Here is a 24,485-nt window from a genome sequence, read left to right as displayed (position 1 = left end):
AATATACTGCCCAACAAGAACTCTCCTGCCTTTGTGGCTGTGTGTGGTGAAGAGTCTAAAGCCTCATACACACGATAGGACTTTGTACAAACTTTCCCTTGGATTTTTGTACAAAGGGCGTCGGCTCTGAACTTGTATTGCATACACACAGCAGGACTTTTTTTAGCCAACTTTCACCAAATCATGTGGTTTTTCTGCTCTTTACCGCCACCTTTGGTCAACTTCTGTATTGTTGTCTGATCTTTTGCATTGGTTCTGAGCATGCCTGTTTGTACTTTGTACAAAAGTCCTATGGTTTTCTGTACACACGATCAGACTTTGCTCCATCTGACTTTTGTTGCCAGAAAGTTTGTCCGTTCGCACAGCCAACAAAAGTCCGATGAAAACCAAAAAAGTTTGTCTGATGGAGCGTACACACGGTCGGATGTTGCTCCAAAACAGCTAATTTGCATGTTTGTTGTCAAAAAGTCTGATCGTGTGTATGGGATGAGCTCAGGCCTGTTATTTGGATACACCGTATTTATCGGTGTATAAAGCCCCATACACACGGTCGGACTTGTACAAACTTTTCCGTGGACTTTTGTACAAAGTGTGTTGTCCACAAGTTTGTATTGCATACACACGGTCGGACTTTTTGACAACAAACACGAACGTGGTGACGTCACAACGTACGGACGCCACTTCAAAAGAGGACGTTCAATGACTCCAGCGCCACCTTTGGTCAACTTCTGTATTGTAGTCTGATCGTTTGCAATGGTTCTGAGCATGCGTGTTTGTACCTTGTACAAAAGTCCGATGCTTTTGCGTACACACGGTAGGACTTTGCTCCATTGGACTTTTGTTGCCAGAAAGTTTGTCCGTTCGCACAGCCAACAAAAGTCCGATGAAAACAGAAAAAGTTTGTCCGATGGAGCGTACACACAGTCGGATGTTGCTCCAAAACAGCTAATTTGCATGTTTGTTGTCAAAAAGTCCGACCGTGTGTACGGGCCTTAACACGCACAGGCGTATAAAGGCCCGTACACACGGTCGGACTTTTTGACAACAAACATGCAAATTAGCTGTTTTGGAGCAACATCCGACTGTGTGTACGCTCCATCGGACAAACTTTTTCTGTTTTCATCGGACTTTTGTTGGCTGTGCGAACGGACAAACTTTCTGGCAACAAAAGTCCGATGGAGCAAAGTCCTACCGTGTGTACGCAAAAGCATCGGACTTTTGTACAAGGTACAAACACGCATGCTCAGAACCATTGCAAACGATCAGACTACAATACAGAAGTTGACCAAAGGTGGCGCTGGAGTCATTGAACGTCCTCTTTTGAAGTGGCGTCCGTACGTTGTGACGTCACCACGTTCGTGTTTGTTGTCAAAAAGTCCGACCGTGTGTATGCAATACAAACTTGTGGACAACACACTTTGTACAAAAGTCCACGGAAAAGTTTGTACAAGTCCGACCGTGTGTATGGGGCTTTACATGCACCTTCAATTTAAGAGGGAAGTTTCAGGAAAAAACGTACATTTAAAAAAAAGAACTGTGAAGCAAAATAACGGTCAGTGCCCATCAATGCAGCCTAATCAGTGCCCATCTGCAGCCTCACTATTGCCATGAATGAAGCCTCACCATTGCCATGAATACAGCCTCATCATTGCCATGAATGAAGCCTCACCGTTGCCACGAATGAAGACTCACAATTGCCATGAATGCAGCCTCATCATTGCCATGAATGAAGCCTCACCATTGCCACGAATGCAGCCTCATCATTGCCATGAATGCATCCTCTGAATGCAGCCTCACCATTGCCATCAGTGCAACCTGATCGAAGCCCATCTGCAGCCTCGGAGGGGACAGGGAGGGGGGCGGGACGAGCACCAACAGATTACATACAGGAGAATCTCCTGCTTACTCTGTGACCTCTTTAATACAAAGTCCCGCTTCCTATGATAGACAGAACAGTCATCCAATGCCAGCCCAGGAGACGGGACTTTCTATTACAGAAGCTGCCAAGTAAACAGGAGATTCTCCTGTATGCAATCTGACATCACTCGCCCTGTCCACTCCAAGGCTGCCAGAATGATAAATACGGTATAAATCATTTGTGGCCCCCCCAAACAAATCTCCTTGGGGGTCACAAAAGATATATATCCAAATTACCAGTGGGGCCGCATTAAACCAGAACCACATTTGCCTGCAGTGCAGGAAAGGAGCTTGAAATGCACCTTTCCCACCCCATGTTTTGGTGTGAACAAGCTATTAGACCAGGCATGTCCAAAGTCCAGCCTGTGGGCCAACTGCGGCCCACGGGCCAGACTTTGGACGTGCCTGGTCTAAGGGCTTGTTCACACCAAAACATGGGGTGGGAAAGGTGCATTCCAAGCATCTTTCCTGCACTGCAGGCAAATGTGGTGCACTTGCAATATGCATGCGGGTGCTAATATATTATTAATGGCACCCCAGAAGCAGATTGCAAAGGCAATACATTTGCAGGCATCAAATCACATGGTACTAGGGGTGCAACGGATCATCACCGATCCGTGATCTGAACGGGACACCCTGTTCGGATCGGCACAGCTTCGGCCTAGCTCCAGAGTGGCGGCCATTTTGGTACACCCGTCGGCCGTTTACAATGTGATCGCTCCGTCAAATGACGGAGCTGTCACTTGTAAACAAACCGGCGTCATGATTATGCCGGTTCCTCTCTCCCCTCTGTACTGATCTGTACAGTGGAGGGGAGAGATTGGATGGCAGCAGCGCTGTGGGCTGTATCTGTAGTGCCCACAGCGCTGCTCTGTGACAATTGCAGTCACAGCCATCCCTCCATACTCTGCCAATATCCTGCCATACTCTGCAATACCCTGCCAATACTCTGCCATACTCTGCCAATACTCTGCCATACCCTGCCAATACTCTGCCAATACTCAGCCACACCTAGCCATACTCTGCAATACCCAGCCATACTCTGCAATATTCAGTAATACCCAGCCATGCTGACGCCGGTTTCTCTCTCCCCTCTGTGCACTGATCTGTACAGTGGAGGGGAGAGATTGGATGGCAGCAGCGATGTGGGCTGTATCTGTAGTGCCCACAGCCCTGCTTTGTGACAATTGCAGTCACAACCATCCCTCGATACTCTGCCAATACCCTGCCATACTCTGCCAATACTCTGCAATACCCTGCCAATACTCTGCAATACCCAGCCATACTCTGCAATACCCTGCCAATACTCTGCCATACCCTGCCAATACTCTGCCATACTCTGCCAATATTCTGCAAAACCCAGCAAATACTCTGCAATACCCTGCCAATACTCTGCCATACCCAGTCATACTCTGCAATACCCAGCCATACTCTGCAATACTCGGTAATACCCAGCCATACTCGGCGATACCCAGCCGTACCTAGCCATGCTCAGCCATACCTAGCCAATATTACAGTAGGGGAGATGACGTGGATATTACAGTGGGGAGATTGTGCATAATACAGTGGGGACTATATGGTGGTGGAATTTTCACAGGTTTTTGCAAATTCACTTATTATTTGCTGATCCAAAAAATGATCCAATCCGTGACTCTGATCTGAGGAACGATCCGATCCGTGAGTTTTTTTGATCCGTTGCACCCCTACATCGTACCGCTGCCGCGGTACTATGCAGCTGGCTGCATTGCATTTTCAAAAAGTAGTGCTCGCACGACTTTTTCCACATTCCAGTGTGTTAAATTAATAGGCTGTCAAAACGCAATGCTGGAAAATGCGCTGGAATCACATGGGTACATGAGATTTCCAGTGTAAACCGGCCCTTAGGGACATACAATCTTAGGAGTTGGCCCAACCCATAACCAAACTTCTTCACACCACTGCCTGAATTTCCAGTCTTCACAGGAAAGAGTTAAGAGTGGAGAGTGCAGTCTGGAGTAAGTTAGATTGGAGAAGGGAGGAGAGAGGAGTGTCTTGAAATCCTAGGGCTGTATGTTTCTATTGATGCACACAGTGTAGGGAGACACAATTTTAGTCCCTATATGTAGGCACCATATGATGCTGCAAGAAAAAGGAGCAACCCTGAAACAGGAAACTTGAGGCAGCAGTCATGGCACCAACGTAAACTGGAACTATGGGTGTATTAGTATCCCTTTAGTCTGTCTAAAGATCTTTGAGATACAATGAGGAATAATGGACCTGATATGCATTTATGATAAAGTTGTGATCCTTTTGATCGGCAGTTGTTACTTATAAACAGATTTTAAATTGATAAAATGTTTTTGTACTGGAAATACCTCAGTTTCATATGAAACATATTTGTAATTGCACATGTGTGCTTTCCATAAGAGCAATATAAGACAAAAAGCAGATAAAATGCAATTGAATAATAAAGGTTTTATGCTATAAAATTAAACACAATGCTAACAATACTAAAATGCTTGTCTACACCAGGGTTTCTCAACTTTTTTTCAGTCAAGGCACCCTTTAAATACTATAGACAGTCTTGAGGCACCCCATTCTAAACTGAAAAAAAAAAATGATTCTAATAGTTTTACATAATTCAGCAACATCCACAAGTCCAAGTAGGACAGCCAAAGTTAGAAGTGATTTATTCTTAGAAAGCAAATACAATTTTGCAAACTGGTACTGACTAGTATGCCAGTGTTTCTCTTCTCCTCAGTTTTTCTCCATCACTCAGCTAATGTGACCCCAAAGCTGATGGAGAGGGGATGGGGAGGGTCAAACAAGGATGCTATGCAGGCGGCTCACATCTTCCTTATCAACTAATGATGCCATTGGTCATTAGGATGCTGGCAGCTAGAAGGTTGCAGTGGTGCACAATGTAAACCTGTTGCTTTGTGTAACTAAAAGGCAGGCTTGATCTACCCACTGGCTTGTATACATTTTTGGACAATTTTTATGCATTTTGCCAAGGCACCCCTGAAGAAACTTCAGGGCACCCTGGTTGAAAAAGGCTGGTCTACACTATCATTTAAAACTAAAATACAAAACTCAACTACTGTGCTGAAGGCCTTTTTTTCTTTTCTTTTTTTTTTTTTTAATAAAGCCCACTTTATTTAATTTCCCTTGTCAATGATTAGATATTTAAAGCAAATATAGGGGTGTATTTATAAAAAAATAAAAAATTTAAAAAAAAGAAGAATAGCCTGAACGTAGTCCCGTCGTAACAAAATAACGTCATCACGTTATGTACAATTGGATTTTCCGACAACTTAGTCCGACCGTGTGTGGAATTAATCCGTCGGAATTACTCCGACGGATTTGGTTGTCAGAATCTCCGACCGTGTGTACAAGGGCTTAGACTATTTTCTCTCCAGGTCGAATGATATTCATTCATACATATAAAATGAATCAGGAAAATACTGCATGTGGCCATTAAATGGAGCAGATAATCATAGGAAATAAATACTTATATGTACTTATTACTGTCAGCTAGGGATGAGCCGAACACCCCCCCTCCCCGATTCGGTTTGCAGCAGGACATGCAAAAAGTTTGTTCGACCACGCGAACACCCTTAAAGTCTATGGGACATGAACGTGAAAAATCAAAAGTGCTAATTTTAATGAGGAAGTGAACCCTGATGGGTTTACTTCCTCTTGGTCTCCCTGCAAAGGTAAAGCATAATGGGCTACTATGCATCGCATGCGCACGGGAGCCTCCATGTGGGCCCCCAAGCACTATATACTCTGAAACAGAAGTATCTATACACTATACAACCTGCCCTATGTACTCTGCAGAAAATTGGGCCTTAGGTGTTTGTGGTACCAGAGCACTGTAAACCCTCACAGTTACTCTTGGTGAGCGCAGGAATGGGCCCTGCTGTGAAATACTATAGCAAAAATTGAAATGACATGCCCCTGTTAAAAAGGGATGGAAAAATTGGGCCTTTGGTTGTGCCACAACACTGTAAGCCCTCACATTTACTCTTGGTGGGCGCAGGAACGGGCCCTGCTGTGAAATATTAGATCAAGAACTGTAATTACATGCCCCTGTTAAACAGGGGCAGAAAAATTAGGCCTTGGGTGATGGTGGTGGGGCCACAACACTGTAACCCCTCACAGATACTCTTGGTGGGTGCAGGAACAAGCCCTGCTGTGAAATATTAGATCAAAAACTGTAATTACATGCCCCTGGGCCTTAAATTGGGCCTTAGGCAGTGGCGGTGGTGCCCTAAACCAAAATTATTGTTGGAAGCTAGCATCCTCAAGATTGAGATGGAATAGGATAGTCACTCAGCATAGGCAGTCTTCAAGGGATCCCACATGCATTGAAAAATCAATCAGTTACATCAGCATCAGGTGCTTGATAGCTGCTGATCCAAGACTGATTTATTTTTATGAATGTGAGCCTATCAATGGAGTCTGTGGACAGGCGCACTCTATGATCCGTTACAAACCCTCCAGCAGCACTGAATGTGTGTTTCGGAAAGAACGCTGGATGCAGGAAAGGCCAGTAGCTCCATTGCAGCTTGAGCAAGTTGTGGCCAGTGGTACATCCTCAAGACCCAGTAACCCAGTGGATGCTCTGTTGGAAAGGTCTTCAAGTCTGCTCTTGCCCCTAGATATTCCTGCACCATGTAATGCAGACACTGGCGATGGTTTCTTGAATCGATCAGACCTTGGCACTGAGGACTGAAAAATTGTCTAAAGTCATCGGTCAGCCGGCCACCTCTTCCACCGCTCTTCTTCTGACTGAACGAAGCCTCAGAAACACGTTATCCAGCACCAGGAAATTGTAACCTTCCAGGGTCTGGAAATGGATAGCACAAACCTTTCTTCAAGGCCTCCTGAAGATGTTTCATCCTCTGCTCCCTCTGCAACGACAGGATGAGTTCTGCAAACGTATTCTTGTAACGTGGATCAAGAAGGGTTGCCAGCTAGTAATGATCCCACTCCTTGATCATTAGGGTCCTTTCACAGGCTGACCTCTGGGTCACTAAGGATCACATGATCCGTAACAACCTCCTCCCAGCTACGTACAACTCCTCAGGTTTCTGGTGACTGAAACCACCCCTTGAAGACTGCTGCTGAGTGTTATCCTCCACATTCATGCTGACACAATCCTCCTCCTCCTCTTCTTCCTGTGTTTGACGGATAAAGGGGGCCTTGAGAGGTAAGGAAGTCCTCCTCTTCCTCCCGCAGTGCCCTGTCCATTATTCCATAAAGCGTGTGCTCCAACAGGAGGAAAAGAGGGACAGTATCACTGATCCATGCATTGTCACTGCTCACCATCCTCGTGGCCTCCTTAAATGGTGACAGGGCAGTGCATGCATCCTTTGATTTCCCCCCTTGGCTCCCTTAAGAGGCTTCCCCTGGTTCACTTCAGGGGAACATCCTTCCTTTTTCTGGGCTTGGTCAGCCAATGTAGAGACGAGATGTGGTAGATTTATCCAAGACCAGTGTTTATTCTCACTGGCCACAATATGGATCTTTACCCATGGACGAAACGCCCTATAGACAGCTCTAATACTTTGTTCATAGCCTACCCCAAGATATTCATTCCCCTACCACGGTGTCCCCCTTTGAGTGGCTCTGCATGTCTACCTGTTATTTCACACACTATATCTGTGCTGTATGAGTTACTACATGTGTTGGAGAGTGGGGGGAAGCCTGTATACATAAGGAATGGGGAGAGGGAAAATTAGCACATCTTTACTGAAGCACTGTTTGAACATCTTTACCGTCTCACTCATACGAGCTCTGTGGACACGAAAGTCCATATTGCTTCTCTTACTCAGCCAGAAGGTTGATTTCGATATATTGAAAAAGACCACAGATTCCTACACATGCTGAATGGATTACCTTAGTGAATAATATAATGGCTGCAGAGGAATGGATGGTGAAGTGTAAAGACTGCTATGACACATTTTATAGTATATGGGTCACTTGGATCCACTATACTAGTAATCTCACACCGGGCTCTCAGGGGTCCCCACACATGGCAAACCCTCCCGTTGATGAGGTTGGGAATGTGGAGGCTCCCGATCCTTAAACGAAACAGACCGGCAACTATACCCACACACTTGGTATGGGCCTGAGTTTTTCATTGAATGATGCCTTAATTTGTTTTGTTTACTTTATTTGGTTTTGTTCTGTATCCTTCTACCTCTTGCTTCTCCCCAGGTTCTTATCCACGTTTGGGGGTCTAAGTCATCCTTAGCATCATGCCAGGGGAGGATACATATTAATGCTTTTGTTCATATGATATGGTTGGATTATGATGTCCCCTTTGCCCATTTTTCCCCTTTTTCTTCTAATCATTCAATTGAGTAATGTGTATGACGTCAATGAGGATTCTTCCTGTATGTTTTTTTTTCTTTTATGTCTTTTTTATGTTGTATAATGCAAAAAAATGTTTTCAAATAAAAAAAAAATTAAAAAAAGAATGCCTCCTATATGTACCTTTATGAGGTACAGTTAGGAAATTAAGCCAAAGGGATTTCTATTCCCCGGACCGGTAAATCGGCGACCCGATGCTGTCAGAGCGGGTGATCGTTGGACTCCAGGTTTATCTGTAAAGGTGAATTTACCCTTTAAGGGCAGAGATGACCAGCAAACACGCAGGGCTCACAACATGAAAGGAGATTTTTCAAGAAAGCATATATTGAATTATCAATAACTATTGTTTGTATTGCTATTACAATGCTGATGTTATACAATTAGAGTGTATGCTGTGACCATAGATTTCCTTTCCACCTTTCCATTTTTCCATTTTAGATGTAATGGAACATCCTTTGAATATCATGTTCTTCATTGGTTCTGTTGTTTTCAATAATTAATATCACAAAATCTCAACAAATATCTGATTTCTCTGAGACCTGCTAAAATAAACCCTTTGCTGTTTTGATCCAAGAACTTCAGCCAGGAATGAAAACGTTACAACAATTTCCAATTTCATGTGGGAAGCTAGTACTGGCAGCACCAATGATCACGCATTTAGCCAGAGAAAGGTCCACCTTGGTTGTGATCGGGGCTGAATTTATACTCCCTGTTCCTTTAGGTAAACTGTTTTGGGAAGTTTTGCATTCACTTCCTGTCCCATAGCCAAAACTGGAAATGAGAGGAAGCCATCGCCAGTCACTAGTTTCACCAGAATTAGGCCTCTTGCACACGTTTTTTACTGATTTGAAATGAGATGCATTGTTGTCTATGGACAATGTGCACAGCTGAGTAAAGCTCAGTAATACAATGATGAGTACAGAGTCGTAAAACAAAAATAGAAAATTTTACATTTGAGTGCAGTAATTTACTCATCTATAGGCATGTTTACGCGAGTATAAATGAGTATAATACAATACTGGCAATAAAGAAGTTTACTTGTTTATATGCTTACGTACCTTTACACGGCTATACTTAATGCACAAGTCTTTACACACAGGTCTTTTACTCAGGGACTTTCTGTCAACAATTTCCTAAGTAAACATCAGTAAATTATGACTCCAGTGTGTAAGGGGCCTTTAAGTCCCCATTGGAAGATTTTCCCTCTATTCCTGTTCTGATGACAACTTAAAATTTAGGTTGGTGATAATGGTAAACAGGACAAACAGAGAGGGTGACTCTCTCTAACAGGGGGCACAGACAGCAATACATACCTGACAGGTGTTCTAACCCTCTCTGCTCTCTCCAAAAAAATTCCTTTAGTTATACATTATGTAAATGCTATCCATGTGTAAAAATATACTTAAACATTTCCACCTGCATCTTCTAGTGATAATCAGAGGCCATGCATTTGACATTACCTCTGCAGAATCGTGGGACTAGCTACATGCTTATCATTCATGATACCAGATTTTTATCTGAATGTACAGTGCTGGATGGGACTGTCCTCTATCAGCAAGCAGATCTGTATAATAACATTTATTAAATATAGTTATATTTTTTTCTTTACTAATTTTACTTTAGGTTTGCTAAATTAAAAAAATGAGAGAGCATTAAAAAAAAACAACAAATGTCACCATGATTTTCTACAAAAAAAAAAAACCCACAAAGAAACCTTCAGTGCTAAATTAAAGGCTAAGGCTTTCAAAACGGATATTTTAGGTATGGGTGGGTGTTGGTATGTTGCATCACTCGCCAGCTTTAATATCTATAGGGGACACAGCGACACATGCTCCCCCCTGAGATCTCAGCTCTGCCCTTTCTTGTTATGGAGTCTCCTTTCTTCTGCTGCAATCTACATAACAGTAAAAAAAAAAAAAGATATACAAATGCATCCTTGCCATCATCATTGGGCTTCCCTGCTGAATGTAGGTGAATGTGCCCACCAGCAGCTACCCAAATCTGAAACAAGAATTTGGGGACAAGCCGGAGAGGTCACTAGGATACAGCTATACCGCTGTACAGATCATTTCTACAGAGATTATGACTATAATAGCCTCTAGCCCTGTTAAAGTTTCAAAACTGTAAACAAAATCTGTGGGCTTTAATAATGAATCTTCTTACCTGGTCTGTAAGTTTCACTGCAGCCATTCTTTCAGAAAATGGGCTGCTATCATGTAAAACTTTTTCAGAAAGCAGAATCCAGCATAAAGAGGTTTACAAAAACGTCTTCAAGTGACAAACACAGCTTACAACTGTCTGTCACTGCCCTTTCTTATGCTATGCTTTTCTGCCAAGATTGCAGAACTACAGACACAGGAAGTGTACAATACACAGACCCGTTACTTCTGACATCATCACATACAAGGCAAATTTCCACAGTAATCTTCTGTCTTCGGTGTCTTCAAGACGCTCTATTGCCATCTGGTGGTAGAGAAGCAAAATGCGTAGCAGAGCTCTTATATATAAACCGAAATGAGCTGATGCACAACATGGTCGCCTGAGAAAATTTGTGAATCTCTATTTTGAGGTGGAATTCTGAAGGTGGATTGAAATTCTATACAGGTGCCCTACAGCACGGGTTAAACTAGGTGGTGCACTCTCGCCCCCCCCCCCCTTCACAATAGGCAGAGGTATGAGGCAGGGTTGCCCCTTATCACTGGCACTCTTTGCCCTGGTGATGGTGCCACTCGCCTCAGCCCTTAGACCACTTTCACACTGAGGGCATTTTACAGGCGCTATAGCGTTAAAAATAGCGCCTGCAAAATGCCCTAAAACAGCTGCTCCATGCACTCCGAGGGCTTTCACACTGGAACGGTGCTCTGACAGGGTGTCACAAAAAGTCCTGCCAGCAGGTTCTTTGGAGCGGCGAAGGAGTGGTGAACTCACATTCCTCCATCACTCCTCCCGGCGGCATTTTGTGGGTGGATTTAACCCCTTTTCACCCGCTAACGGGGGGTTAAAACTGCCCCACTAGTGGCTGAATAGTGACGCCTTAGGTGGCGCAGTGTGAAACGACTCTCAGACTAGCAAACATGGTCAAGGGCATATAGGTCAGCTCCATACATGAAAAATTAGCCATGCATGCGGACAATCTCATTTTATTCCTAAATGACCCCTGTCCTTCCCTTCAAGAGGCTTTAAGCATCTTCTCCGGCTTCACTGACTGCTCAGGACTCAAAGTTAACTGGGACAAATATTGCCGATTGACACAGTGGCAACGAGACCCTAATCTCTCCTTAATATGGACCAACAAAATTAAGTATCTAGGTATATACATTTCCTCATCTACTGCTGACTATTACACATTAAAGGTAGCTCCGTTGATACAAGATATGAAGGCTAAACTTAAAGCATGGGCTCAGCTCCCCCTCTCCCTGATTGGGCGAATTAATGTTTCAAGATGAAGCTCTTACCTGCTTTTCTCTATGTTCTTAGACATTCCCCGGTGTGGATACCCAAGAAGGTGTTCCATCTAATGAATACTACCCTGCTTGCTTTTCTCTGGGGCACAGGCCAGCCGAGATTTAAGTTGGCAGTGTTGCAGAGACCTTGGAAGGAGGGGGTTTGGCTCGTCCTGACCTACATAAATACTTCTTGGCAGCTCAGCTGTCACACAAATGGCTCTGATGAGTCCAACGCAGCAATGGTTCTTGAGGCAGCATGTCTTGGCTATGCAAATTGTCCTGAGGGCGCGAGTGGCGGCTCTTTCTTTGCGCCCCATGCCTTCTGGACATATCTCCCCACATACTCCCCTTTGGTTTAATCCATCACTGTCGGAGTTTATGTCAATTCCGGATTCCAATATCTGAGCAAGTAAGGGCATAAATATGTGGATCAGATTTGTACTGGGGGTCGACTACTTTGGCATGCTTTTAGTGCTCAATTCGAGAATTGTCTGTGACCTTCTATACTTCGTTTCTGGAAGACCTACTCAGAGACGGATCTATAACCAAGCCTCTGTCCAACATATACACACAGGACTTGAAACTCTTAGGGCCAAGTGGGTGGAAGAATTCCCTGATACGGACATGGAGGACTGGGAAGAGGCATCGGAATGTTCCTTCATGCAGTTGGTCTCGGCAAGAGACAGACTAGTACAGTTTAAGATCATGCACAGAGTGTATTACACACCCTCACATCTACGTAAAATATACCCGTCTGTCCTAGCTTCGTGCTGGTGATGTGTTGCTCCGAGAGCGGATTTTATTCATGTATTTTGGACCTGTCCTCAAATTAAACATTTTTGGAGGGAGGTAGCTACAGTTATCTCCACTGTCACAACCATCCAAATCCCACTGATGGTGGAGGTGTGCCTGATGAGTCTCGTTCATCCTCTGGCTCATAGTCGAGCAGTCAGAACCCTCCTGGGATTATTAGTTTATTATGCACGTAAGGCCATTGTACTCCAGTGGAAGTCTTCTACTGCACCATCTGTCAATTTCTGGAAATGGCTGATTAACTCTGCCCTTCCGTTGTATAAGGCAACTTACTTATCCAGAGGATGTGTTAAGAAATTTCACATAATGTGGGACATATGGGTGGAAGCCCCATCTACAAATGTAGACTCTGTGGATGACTAGAAAATATCCGCACAATAATTCAACCATTCCTAGTTAACGGAACTCTGAATTATTGTTGCACTAGCCAGAAATCTTACAGGTAACTAAGGTCTGAGAGAGAATGTATCCTCATAGTAGGATAGGTTCTGAAGTTTAACTGGTGAAGCAGATACAATTCAAACTGCATAAGTGGTCCGATCGTACCAAGTTTTTAGTGGTTGTGTTCCAGTTCTATAGGTGTTCTTTTCATTTACCGTATGTTCGCTCGAGCCTGAGTATGCCCAATAGGCTCTGTTTTGTAACTCAAACGGAATACTTCAATTAAAAAAAAAATAAAAAAATAAAAAAGAATCTCTAAAGCTGGCTACACACTATATAACTTTTATACAATTGTCTTGTACAACTTTCCCTTAGCCCTTGTACACACGGTCGGAGATTCCGTCGGAATGTGTCCTATCGGACCGTTTTGTCGGATATTCCGTCGGACCAAATTTTCCAACTTGCTGGAAATATTTTCCGACAAACTGCTCCGATCGGACATACTCCGATCATGTGTAGAGAATTCCGATCGGACAAAGTGGCACGCATGCTCAGATCAAATTCCTACATCAAAGCTATTGCCTACTAGCCTGAACGTAGTCCCATCGTAACAAAATTACGTCATCACATTCTGAAAGATAGGATTTTTCGACAACTTTGTCCGACCGTGTGTATGCAACAGTTTTGGACAAGATCCGTCAGACAAAATCCGACGGACAAAATCAGACGGATTTGGTTGTCGGAATCTCCGACCGTGTGTACAAGGGCTTAGATTTACCAAAACCATATAATATGAGGTCAAACTTCAACACTTTCAAATTTTTATGTAATCAGACAGGCCCTTGCACTTCATAGTTGAAGGTAAATCTAAAGGTACTTGAACAACAAATGTGTATAATGTATATCCAGCTTGAAGCTACATTCACACTAGCACTCCTGCATTTAAGTTATTTAGGCTTCATTCATACAGGTGTGTGAACAGCGGCAGCCTGTCCATACGGGATGCAGGGGCATTACTCCTCTAATCCATGCTCTCGGCCCCTAATTTACATGCACGGCGTCGGACGCATGGATTTCAATAGGGTTTTTTTTTCGAAGCACATGATTATTGCTGCAGGCTCTAATGGGCTCGATGCCCAAGCCCACTCAGTTGTGTGACAATAGCGAATGAATATTCGCTATTGTCTCCCTGATTCTCCTCCCAGACAATCCCGGCTCAGGAAGTGGGTCTTGAGACCCGATTAGCCGAGAGAAGTAATCCTATTGGTTGCCGAGGAGGGAGGAGATGCTGGGGAAGCCGCAGCATCTTGAAGCCAAGGAAGAAGGAGGCAAAGGGTGAAGCCGCCACACAGAGGAGGCCCGCAACCTAGATGGGGTAAGTGCAGGGACCGATCAACCGACCTGGGGGGGGGGATGCGGGGTGCATCTCAATAGCCAGAGATGCCACTGTTCGAGTGGGCCATTACAAGCAATTAGAGCCTCTGATAAACCCTAAACATAGACAGTTTGTGTCCAGGAATGGAATTTCTGGCTGCATACAAACTAACTGAAGTTAATTATCCATCGTATTCAGCCAAAGAACAGAGTGCTGTGCCCAGAGGTTCTAGCCCCTCACTATATAACCTAATTCTATATATCTAAAGGCACTGGGAAAGAACCCCCCCCTGCATATGTTATACTATGCCCAGAAGTTGTCAGGAACTGTTGGGCAGAGGGGATGCGGAGGACATGTCAGTCACCCCTGTTATATTCCATACCCAGCCAGAGGTTGTGAGGCCTACACAGGGGACACCATTGACCAGATGCCTCCTTATACGGAGGAAGACCAGCAGGGGGATGAGGCTGACCAACCCACCCTAGATGAAATCCTTAGAGCTGGGAACAAATGCACTGCCTTGGTGCACACTCTCCAGGAGCACTTCTGGTCTCAAGGAGGAATTAGGGTTCATCCGCCATGACCTGCAGAAAACTAGAGAGCGTACCATGGCCACGGAAGGTTGCATTAGGGACATAGAAGACAAACTGACCCCGCTCATAGGAGATACGCAGCTTACAGCCAGGCTTGCAAGGGCGAACAAACTCAAATCAGATGATATTGAAAACCGCCTAAAACAGAACAACACCCGCATTGTGGGGCTCCCAGGGTAGAAACCCCACTGAATTTGTGGAAAAATGTCTCCTTGAGATTTTTGGGAAGGAGGGGCTTACTCTGCTGTACTTGGTCGAAAGTGCTCACAGAGTACCACCGAGGGCCCTCCCGCCGGGGCATTCCCCGCACACCCTATTAGCCAGGCTGCTTAACCACTTAAGGACCGCCGTATTGCCATTGTACGTCATCACAATGGCACAGGCAGGCACAAGCACGTAGATGTACGTGCCTCCCTTCCAGCGGGTGGGGGGTCTGATCGGACCCCCTCCAGCTGGATACGGCGGTCCGGTTCGCTCCAGGAGCGATCCGTGATGAGGGGATGGCTGTTGGTTTCTAGCCACCCCCTCTGGATCGCTCCTGGCCAATGACAAGCTTCCTCCCACTGTGTATTGTTTACACAGGAAGGAGGAAGTGATGTCATTCTCCTCGGAGCGGTCTTTTTGACCGAACTACGAGGAGAAGACTAAAAGTAAGTGCACCAAAACACTACACTGACACATAGGTACACATAGGTACACAAACCCCCCCCCCCCGATCGCCCCCCGATACCCCCCCGCCCCCCTCCCCCCCAGTCACAGTGTCACTGATTGCATTGATCATTTCTTTACTGATCACTGCATTCAGTGTCAGTTGTAACAGTTAAAACTGTCAGGGCAGTTAGTGTTAGGTCCAGGGTAGCCCCCTATCACCCCCCAATAAAGATTTAACCCCCTGATTGCCCCTAGAGTTAACCCTTTCACCCCCTTTTGCCAGTGTCACTAAGCGATAATTTTTCTGATCGCTGCATCAGTGTCGCTACTGTCGCTAGGTAGCTAGTTATTTTTTTAGGTTCACCGCCAGGTTTTTATAGCGCTAGGTACCCCGATATACTACCCAATAATGGTTTTAACCCCCTGATTGCCCCTAGTTAACCCTTTCACCCCCTTTTGCCAGTGTCACTAAGCGCTCATTTTTCTGACCGCTGCATTAGTGTCGCTACTGTCGCTAGGTAGCTAGTTATTTTTTTAGGTTCACCGCCAGGTTTTTATATCGCTAGGTACCCCGATATACTACCCAATAATGGTTTTAACCCCCTGATTGCCCCTAGTTAACCCTTTCACCCCCTTTTGTCAGTGTCACTAAGCGATCATTTTTCTGATCGCTGCATCAGTGTCGCTACTGTCGCTAGGTAGCTAGTTATTTTTTTAGGTTCACCGCCAGGTGTTTATAATGCTAGGTACCCCGATATACTACCCAATAATGGTTTTAACCCCCTGATTGCCCCTAGTTAACCCTTTCACCCCCTTTTGCCAGTGTCACTAAGCGATCGTTTTTCTGATCGCTGCATTAGTGTCACTAGTGTCGCTAGGTAGCTAGTTTTTTTTTTAGGTTCACCGCCAGGTTTTTATAGCGCTAGGTACCCCGATATACTACCCAATAATGGTTTTAACCCCCTGATTGCCCTTAGTTAACCCTTTCACCCCCTTTTGCCAGTGTCACTAAGCGATCATTTTTATGATCGCTGCATTAGTGTCACTAGTGTCGTTAGGTAGCTAGTTATTTTTTTAGGTTTACCGCCAGGTTTTTATAGCGTTAGGTACCCCCATATACTACCCAATAATGGTTTTAACCCCCTGATTGCCCCTAGTTAACCCTTTCACCAGCGATCACAGTATAAGTGTCACTGGTGACGCTGGTTAGCCAGTTAGTTATTTAGGTTCCCCGTCAGGTTTTTATATAGCGCCAGGGACCCCCATATACTACCTAATAAAAATTTGAACCCCCTTATTGCCCCTAGTTAACCCTTTCACCACTGATCACCGTATAAGTGTTACGGGTGACTCTGGTTAGTTTGCTTTTTATAGCATCGGGGCACCCACCATTTATTACCCAATAAAGGTTTTTTTTTTTTTTTTTGTAATTCCTTTATTTACTTTTCAAGATGAAGCAGTTTTACAGTCCAAAAAAAATGACAATGATTAGAATAAGAACAGAAGCAGGAAAAGGATACAGTTTGGTGTAATAACAGCATCATCAAATATCAAATAGTAAATATCAAATCCCCAGTCGTGCACTCAGTAAAAAACGTAGGTGGTTATGGCTGTATATCATGGCTAACTGTGCACCACTCTGGGGGGAACTATCTGACTGTTGCCCTAGTAACCTTCTGTTGCCAGTCGAGTCACCAGGACTATACTGTATGAGACTCACTTACGCCTGCCAGGGAGGATCGTCTCCCAACCAGCTAAGTCCAGCCGCGTGGCGCAACTGATGAGTTATAGATAGTAGGATATGCAAATTATCTGAATAGACCGGCCCAGGGCTGGGAGCAAATTAGGGAAAGAAAAAAAAGGACAAGGGGAGTGGAAAGGCAGGATGGGTGGGATGGGAGAGAGAACAGAGAAGGGGAGTGGTAGTGCCTCCCGACCAGAGGGCGATTCACGCTACAGGGACTAATCAGACAAAGCAACCTCGCGGAGGTAAGCTTCCGTGTAGATGTATTGTTGCCATGGTCGCCATGTCTCCCAGAAGGCCTCCTCCCCCCCGTGCAGGGTGGCAGTAAGATCTTCCATGTTTCTTATGTCATTCACCTTGGCAAACCACAGGGATTTAGTTGGGGGAATCTCCGATCTCCAGTACAAGGGAATGCATGCCTTGGCGGCATTCAAAAGATGGATGGTAAGAGAGGCTTTATATTTCTTAATGGGTCGCTTAGAGAGGTGCAGTAGACAGGCCGCGGGGTCTCCCTCCAGAGTAACACCAGTCAGGTGCTCGATCGTTGGTGCCACCTCCGTCCAGTAGGGTTTGATTTTGGGGCAGTCCCAGAAAATGTGCAGCATCGTTCCCTCCTCCACATTACAATGCCAACAGAGACTGGGGACCCGTGGGAAGAAACAATGTAGAGAGGTGGGCACTCTATACCATCGGGTCAAAATTTTATAGCAGGATTCCTGGACCCTGGTGGCAATAGAGGACTTCTGGGCAAAATAAAGGATCTTCTCTCGCTGTGAGTCACTAAATTGGACGCCGAGGTCCGCCTCCCATTTAGAAAGGAAAGGGGGGATGAACCCTTCTGCTGGTGAGATCAGGGAGGAGTAGAGCAGAGATAGACAGTGGCGGATCGGTTCCCTGCGGTGGCAAATGCGTTCCAGCTCCGTGAGTGGGCACGATATGCCGGGCGTCCTCGCACACCGGCGCAAGAAGTTACGTAGTTGGAGACCGCTCCAGAAGTCCAACGGGGGGTCTAAAGCGGACACCCCAGCTTCAATTGCAAGTTGGCCGTCCGGACCCAGAAAGTCGTGAAGATGAAACCGCCCCGCTGCTGCCAACCGCCCAAGAATGGGGTTCAGCCTGCCAGGTGGAAAGTCTGGATTACCCAAAATTGGCACCATGGGGGAAGGCATCGGGGAGACTGAGGAATGTCGGAGGGCATCCCTGACCACCCGTATGGTACTGCCTAGCGTAGGATGGTCATTGAGGCCCCTCGGCAGCGAGGTAGCGACCCACGGCCAGCACCTGGCCATTCCCTCAGAGTCCTCCAGTTCCGTCGCCACCCACTGCTTGGCCCCCGCGTGGCAATACCAGTCGACCATTCTAGTAAGGTGGGCTGCCCTGTAGTACGCCTTAATGTCTGGGAGACCGACTCCTCCCCTATGCTTAGCCATATGGAGGATTTGCAGTCTGATACGTGGTTTTTGATGTGACCAGATGAAGTCGCGGAACAGCGAGTCGACTCGCTTGAAGAAAGACGGAGGGAGACGGATGGGGAGGGCTTGTAGTAGATACAGTATCCTAGGCAATGCGGTCATCTTAATGGCATTGCAACGGCCGAACCAAGTTAAGGTAAGTGAGTGCCATTGGCGGAGATCGGATTTGAGACGGAGAAGGAGTGGGGCAAAGTTTGCCTGGTATAAATTAGAGGGGTCTGCACTAATGTTGACAGGTAAGGAATAGTATTAACCGCCCAGCGTAGCTGGTATGCCGAGCGCAAGCGGCCGACAATGGCCTTGTCTACTGTAATGTTCAGGAGGGACGATTTGGTCAAATTGATTGAGAACATAGAGAGGGCTCCGTATTGCTGCAGGGACTGAAGGAGGTTGGGGAGTGAATTTAGAGGGTCTGTTAGGAAAAAAATCAAATCATCCGCAAAGGCGGCCACCTTGTGGGACCCAGAGGGTTTGTGAAAACCCGAAATACCTGGATTTTCCCGAATCCTGCACAGGAGGGGCTCCAGCGAGAGTATGAAAATCAGCGGAGACAGGGGGCAACCCTGCCGAGTGCCATTACGGATGTTAAAGAAACCGGACCTCGTTTCATTCACTTTGACCGCAGCCGTGGGATGGGAGTAGAGGGAAAGGATCCAACCAAGCATCGAGGGGCGGAGACCGATGTGTTCCAGGGTGGCCTGTATAAAGGACCAATCCACGCGGTCAAAAGCCTTCTCCGCGTCGGTGGACAGCAGGAGAAGGGGTCGTGCAGAGGACCTGGCCGCGTGGATTAGGTTCACCACCCGAATGGTGTTATCCCGGGGTTCACGGTGGGGGACGAAACCCGCTTGGTCCCTATGAATTAGACCCGGTATATGGGGGAGCAGCCTATTGGCCAGTATCTTGGCAAACAATTTAAGGTCGGTGTTCAGGAGGGCTATCGGGCGGTAGCTCCCACACTGTAGTGGATCCTTCCCCTCCTTCGGGATGAGGGAAATGTAGGCTCGCAGAGTGTCTATCGGGAAGGAGTTACCTTCCGTGATCGAGTTGAGGGCCGAGACCAAAGGTTGGGAAAGCGTCTCAAAGAAGGTCTTATAGTAAGTTGGGGTGAAACCGTCGGGGCCGGGGGCCTTCTTAGGCTTCGAGCTTGCCAGCGCTGCCCCCAACTCCGCAGTCGTAATGGGTTCTTCCAGTTCCTCCTGGACCTCAGCCGGGAGTGAGGGCATGCCGGACGTGGCTACATAGGACTGTGGGGTGAACCCACCAGTGGAGACGGGAGCATCCAAATGTGGCCTGTCCAAATTGTAGAGGCCTTCATAAAATGATCGGAACTCCGACGCTATGCCAGATGATGTGGTCGCTTTTTGGCCAGTGGATGTCAGGATATGAGAGATGTAAGTTTTGGTGCGGGGGCCCCGCAGTGCCCTAGCCAGCATTGTACCGGGTTTATTGCTGAATTCGTACATCGAGCGGTGAGCCCATGCCAGTTTTTGCTTTGTTTTATGGAACATAATTGAGCGAAGCTCTTCGCGCGCTTTAAGAAGTTCCTGATGAGTAGACCGCGCAAGACTGGCTTTGTGAACGCATTCTAAGGAGCGGATCTGGGCAAGTAGTTCATCCGCACGACGTGTCCTCTCTCGCTTTAGTCGGGCCCCTATCTGGATTAAGGTGCCCCTTACCACCGTCTTGTGGGCCTCCCACACCGTTAGAGGGTTGGCAACTGAGGCCACGTTTACAGAGAAATACTCCTGCATCGAGGCCAACACCTCTGCACGGGTCTCCTCCGATTGCAACAAGGCCTCATTCAGTCTCCACGATGGAGGGGTCTGAGTCACAGGGCCCACCTGAAGTGTCAGATGGACCGGCGCATGGTCCGAGAAGGAAATGACATCGATGGCAGTCGAAACTACCCTAGGTAAGTCTTTGTGCGACAGCAGCAGGTAGTCCAATCTCGTGTAAGAATGATGGACTTGGGAGAAATAGGAATAGCCTCGGTCCTGAGGATGTAGTAGACGCCAGGGATCCACCAGGTGTAGGGTATGGAGATCCGCTTAAGACGAGCGTATGAAAGATGGGAGGCACCACGTGAAGCATCCATTGAAGGGTCCGAAAACTCTAGCTGTTGGGGTACCAACTTCCGCAAAAATTGCGGATGGTCGACGTTAGGGAAATAGACATTGGCGAAGGTGACCTGCACATCGAACACCCTCCCCTTGAGGAGGAGGAATCGGCCCTGGGAGTCCACCCGCTGCGCCTCAAAAACCCACGGTAGCGACTTGGCCAGGAGGATGCTGACCCCCTTGGATTTGGAGATAGGTGATATGCTGTGGTATGCCGTCGGGAAGGCCCCGTTCGTCAATTTAGGGATACGCTCACCATGGAAATGCGTTTCCTGCAAGAAGGCAACGTGAGTTCTGCTTTTGCGCAAGTTAGCCAGGAGCTGCGAGCGCTTTTCCGGGATGTTAAGGCCACGCGCATTGAGGGAGATGACCTTCAGGAGACCCATACTGCCTTCTGAAGAGCGACCGCTACGTGTCAAGCAGAAAGAATGGCAATTCCTTGCCAGAAACCTCACCGAGAGGCACCACCACCGGGGGGGGGGGGAGGGGTAAAGGTAGAGGAGGAAGGGGGGAGAGGTAGGGAGGGGGAGGTAAGAGGGGAGAGAGGGGGTGGGGAAAACTGATTTCCAAGTGCGATAGCTCAATAGACCCCCGCTAAGCACTGGTAGTGCCCAAACGGGGGGCTGCCCTAATTGGGGGTGGACAACGTAACAAGTGTAGCTGAAAACTGAAGAATGATATAACAGGAAAATATAAACAAATGAGACAACGTGTCAGGAGATACACAGGATGAGAGCAACGAGAACCATGTGAAAGAAAGAAAAAAAAAGACATTCGAGCCAACATTATATCTAACTTTACAAATTAAAGGAACCGTGTTGACTGAGATCCAACGCCCGTGCTGCGGGGCGAGTAGGCCAGGCCCCTCCCACAAAACCTACATCAGCCAGCGACACAGGCCCAAAGCCCCCCCGCCCCACCCCCCAGGCGCCAGGGCCAGGGCGCGGCCCCCGCAGAAAAACCAACACTCACTGTATGCAAGAAAGCTATAGGGTTATGGATGTAGTAATAGAACTAGATATATAGATATAACACATTCAGTCAACCCGCTAAAGGCTCATCCGCCCGACCAGCCCCACCACCCCCCACCGCGGGGAGGTCAGCGCCTCAAACCCCGCACGGGGGGGGGAGGAGCAGGGCCCAGCGGATACACCCGAGACCAAGATGATGGGTCTCCCCACCGCACAAACAGACACGGACATCTGAACAGGGGCCAAATAACAAGGAATATTACCCAAAGTAGGGGGCCCGTCCACCCCCTGCCCACTGGACAAATCGCCCATCTCCTGTCAGGGAGAGATGCAGGCCGAGAGAGGACGGGAGGCCCAAACATGTGAACCAGCACTGGCCTAGTTAAAACGAAAAACATAAAAAATAAAAGAAAGAGAGAAACACACAGTTCCCCCGGCAGAGTTCACATTGGGTCAGAGATTCCGCCTCAACCCGAGGCATGGTGAAACAGACAGTCAGGAGAGTCTAGGTAGATGGGGTCTCGAGATATGGCCAGGATGCGGCGGGGGGGGCCACCAAGGAGGGATATGGCAAAATCTTACCAGTCCGAAGGGTGGGCACCACGGTCAAGCCTCAGAGGCTGTTGGATGCGGCCGGGTGGCCTCGCGACGCCTGTTGCGACCCATGGGTTACTGGGTTTGGGAATGTATTAAGCCCCGTACACACGAGAGGACTTATGTCCGACAGACTTCCGAAGGAGCTCCGTCGGAGTTCTGCCGGAGTTCCGACTGACTTTTCGGCTGAGCGGACTTGGCCACACACAATCACACTAAACTCCGACGGATTCGAACGTGATGACGTACGACTGGATTCGAATAAGGAAGTTCATAGCCAGTAGCCAATAGCTGCCCTAGCGTCGATTTTAGTCCGTCGGAATAGCATACACACGAGCGAATTTTTCGAAGGGACCGGGTCCGGCGGAGTTCCTTCGGAAAAATTTGAAGCATGTTCCATATTCTAAAGTCCTTCGGACTTTGGCGAGTCAAAAGTCCGTTGCAGCCCACACACGATCGAATAGTCTGACGGACTCAGTCCGTCGGACTTTGGATGTTGAAAAGTCCGCTCGTGTGTACGGGGCTTAAGTTTTGTTTGATTGGTTTGGTTGGTTTGAGAAGACAAGTGTGGGTTCTATCTGTGGGCTGTTTTTCTGCTAATACGTGGAGAGCGGGTCGCGGGTGCAGAGAGGGCCTGGAGACGCTGGGGAGGTTCTGGTCCTGTGGAGGGGAGGATGTTTGGAGATGGCGCACCCTTGTTGGGATCCTGGTTGATTGGCGGAGAGGAGATCATGGCTGATTTGACAGTTCTTTCTTGGAACGTCCGTGGCCTCAACTCCGCCGTGAAGCGGTCCCTGGTATTTAAATTTGTGCACAGATACACTCCCAGAATTTGCATTTTCCAAGAAACGCATCTTATTGGTTCCAAGATTTTAGGACTGAAGAGGGCATGGGTGGGAGCGCATTATCATGCCTCCTACTCTAGATATGCCAGGGGTGTTAGTGTATTGGTGCACAAATCACTGGATTTCCAGCCCATGCTGATTAAAACGGATCCGGAGGGTTGCTTTGTTTTGATTCATGCGCTGATTTCTGGCATCCCCTTTGTTATTGTGGGCCTGTATTTGCCCCCCCCCCCCCGGCAGACAGTTCTCTGCTATACAGTGTGATGAGGGTGGTGGCTCAGTTGGGGGTGGAGCGGGTGTTACTGGTTGGGGATTTCAATTTAGTTATGTCTAATACCTTGGATAGACTTCATCCCTCCCCTGTGTCCAGATGTGAGTTGTCCAACTGGGCCTCTGCATTTGGGTTAACGGACCTGTGGAGGCACTTACACCCCTCTGATGCACAGTACACCTGCCTGTCCGCTACCTATCGGACATTGTCCCGTTTGGACATGGCTTTTGCGTCCTCCGCTGTGCTTCGGGAGACGGTCTCTGCGGAGATCCTCTCCCGGGGCATATCGGATCATGCTCCCTTGCTGGTGACGGTTGGAGGGATGGGGGCGTCGGGACCGAGATTGTGGAGGCTGTCGAAGTACTGGATTGAGGAGGTGGGCATCCGGGACGAGATCCTAGAGGCGTTGTGTGACTTTTGGATACACAATGAGGGTTCTGTCGACCCTTTGTGTGCCTGGGATGCATTCAAGGCCTGGATTAGGGGTGAATACATGCGAAGGATTGGTAAAAGGAAGAGGGAATACGTGCAGTCTCTGCGGCAATTGGAGGAACGAGTGCGAGATCTGGAGGGGAGGTTTGTTACCAGCCCGCAGCCTAATAATTATTCCCTTTGGCAGGGGGCCCTTCAGGAGTTATCGCTGCTCAGGATTGACCTGACCAAGAAGTCCATGTTGTCCAGTGCCCAGAGGGTGTTCGAATATGGGGATAAAAATGGGAGGCTTTTGGCCTGGTTGGCCAAGGGACAGTGCCCGGTGACCCACATAAGGCGATTGAGGGATGCCGGGGTGCCCCCCTGACCACCCCTGGGGCGATTAGCGACCGGTTCCTGCACTATTATCGGGGACTCTACTCCTCTAGGGTCGGTTATTCGGAGGCGGAATTGGCTGGGTTCTTGGATGGGGTGGACTTCCCATGCCTGAGCCCGGCTCG

The 24,485-nt window shown here is 47.4% G+C and overlaps 1 protein-coding gene across 3 annotated transcripts in view; it reads right to left on the bottom strand.

Annotated features, from left to right (window-relative positions):
• Positions 1–10,628, bottom strand: part of ANKRD44 (ankyrin repeat domain 44) — a 254,719-nt gene extending 244,091 nt beyond the window's left edge. For 2 of the 3 annotated variants that reach the window (XR_013261861.1, XM_077448708.1), the window contains exon 1: positions 10,441–10,628. Coding sequence is in view for 2 of the 3 variants with exons in the window: in XM_077448708.1 (XP_077304834.1) it covers positions 10,441–10,467 (27 nt within the window). In the remaining variant the exon portion in view is untranslated. The remainder of the gene's footprint in view (positions 1–10,440) is intronic. The other variant, XM_077448709.1, reaches the window with a different exon arrangement.
• Positions 10,629–24,485: the final 13,857 nt, after the last annotated feature.

This window comes from Lithobates pipiens, unplaced genomic scaffold (assembly GCF_037356315.1).
Source record: "Lithobates pipiens isolate NorthernLeopardFrog02 unplaced genomic scaffold, aLitPip1_a1.2 Scaffold_22, whole genome shotgun sequence".
NCBI classification, from domain to species: domain Eukaryota; kingdom Metazoa; phylum Chordata; class Amphibia; order Anura; family Ranidae; genus Lithobates; species Lithobates pipiens.
This window is presented reverse-complemented; position numbering and strand designations above follow the sequence as displayed.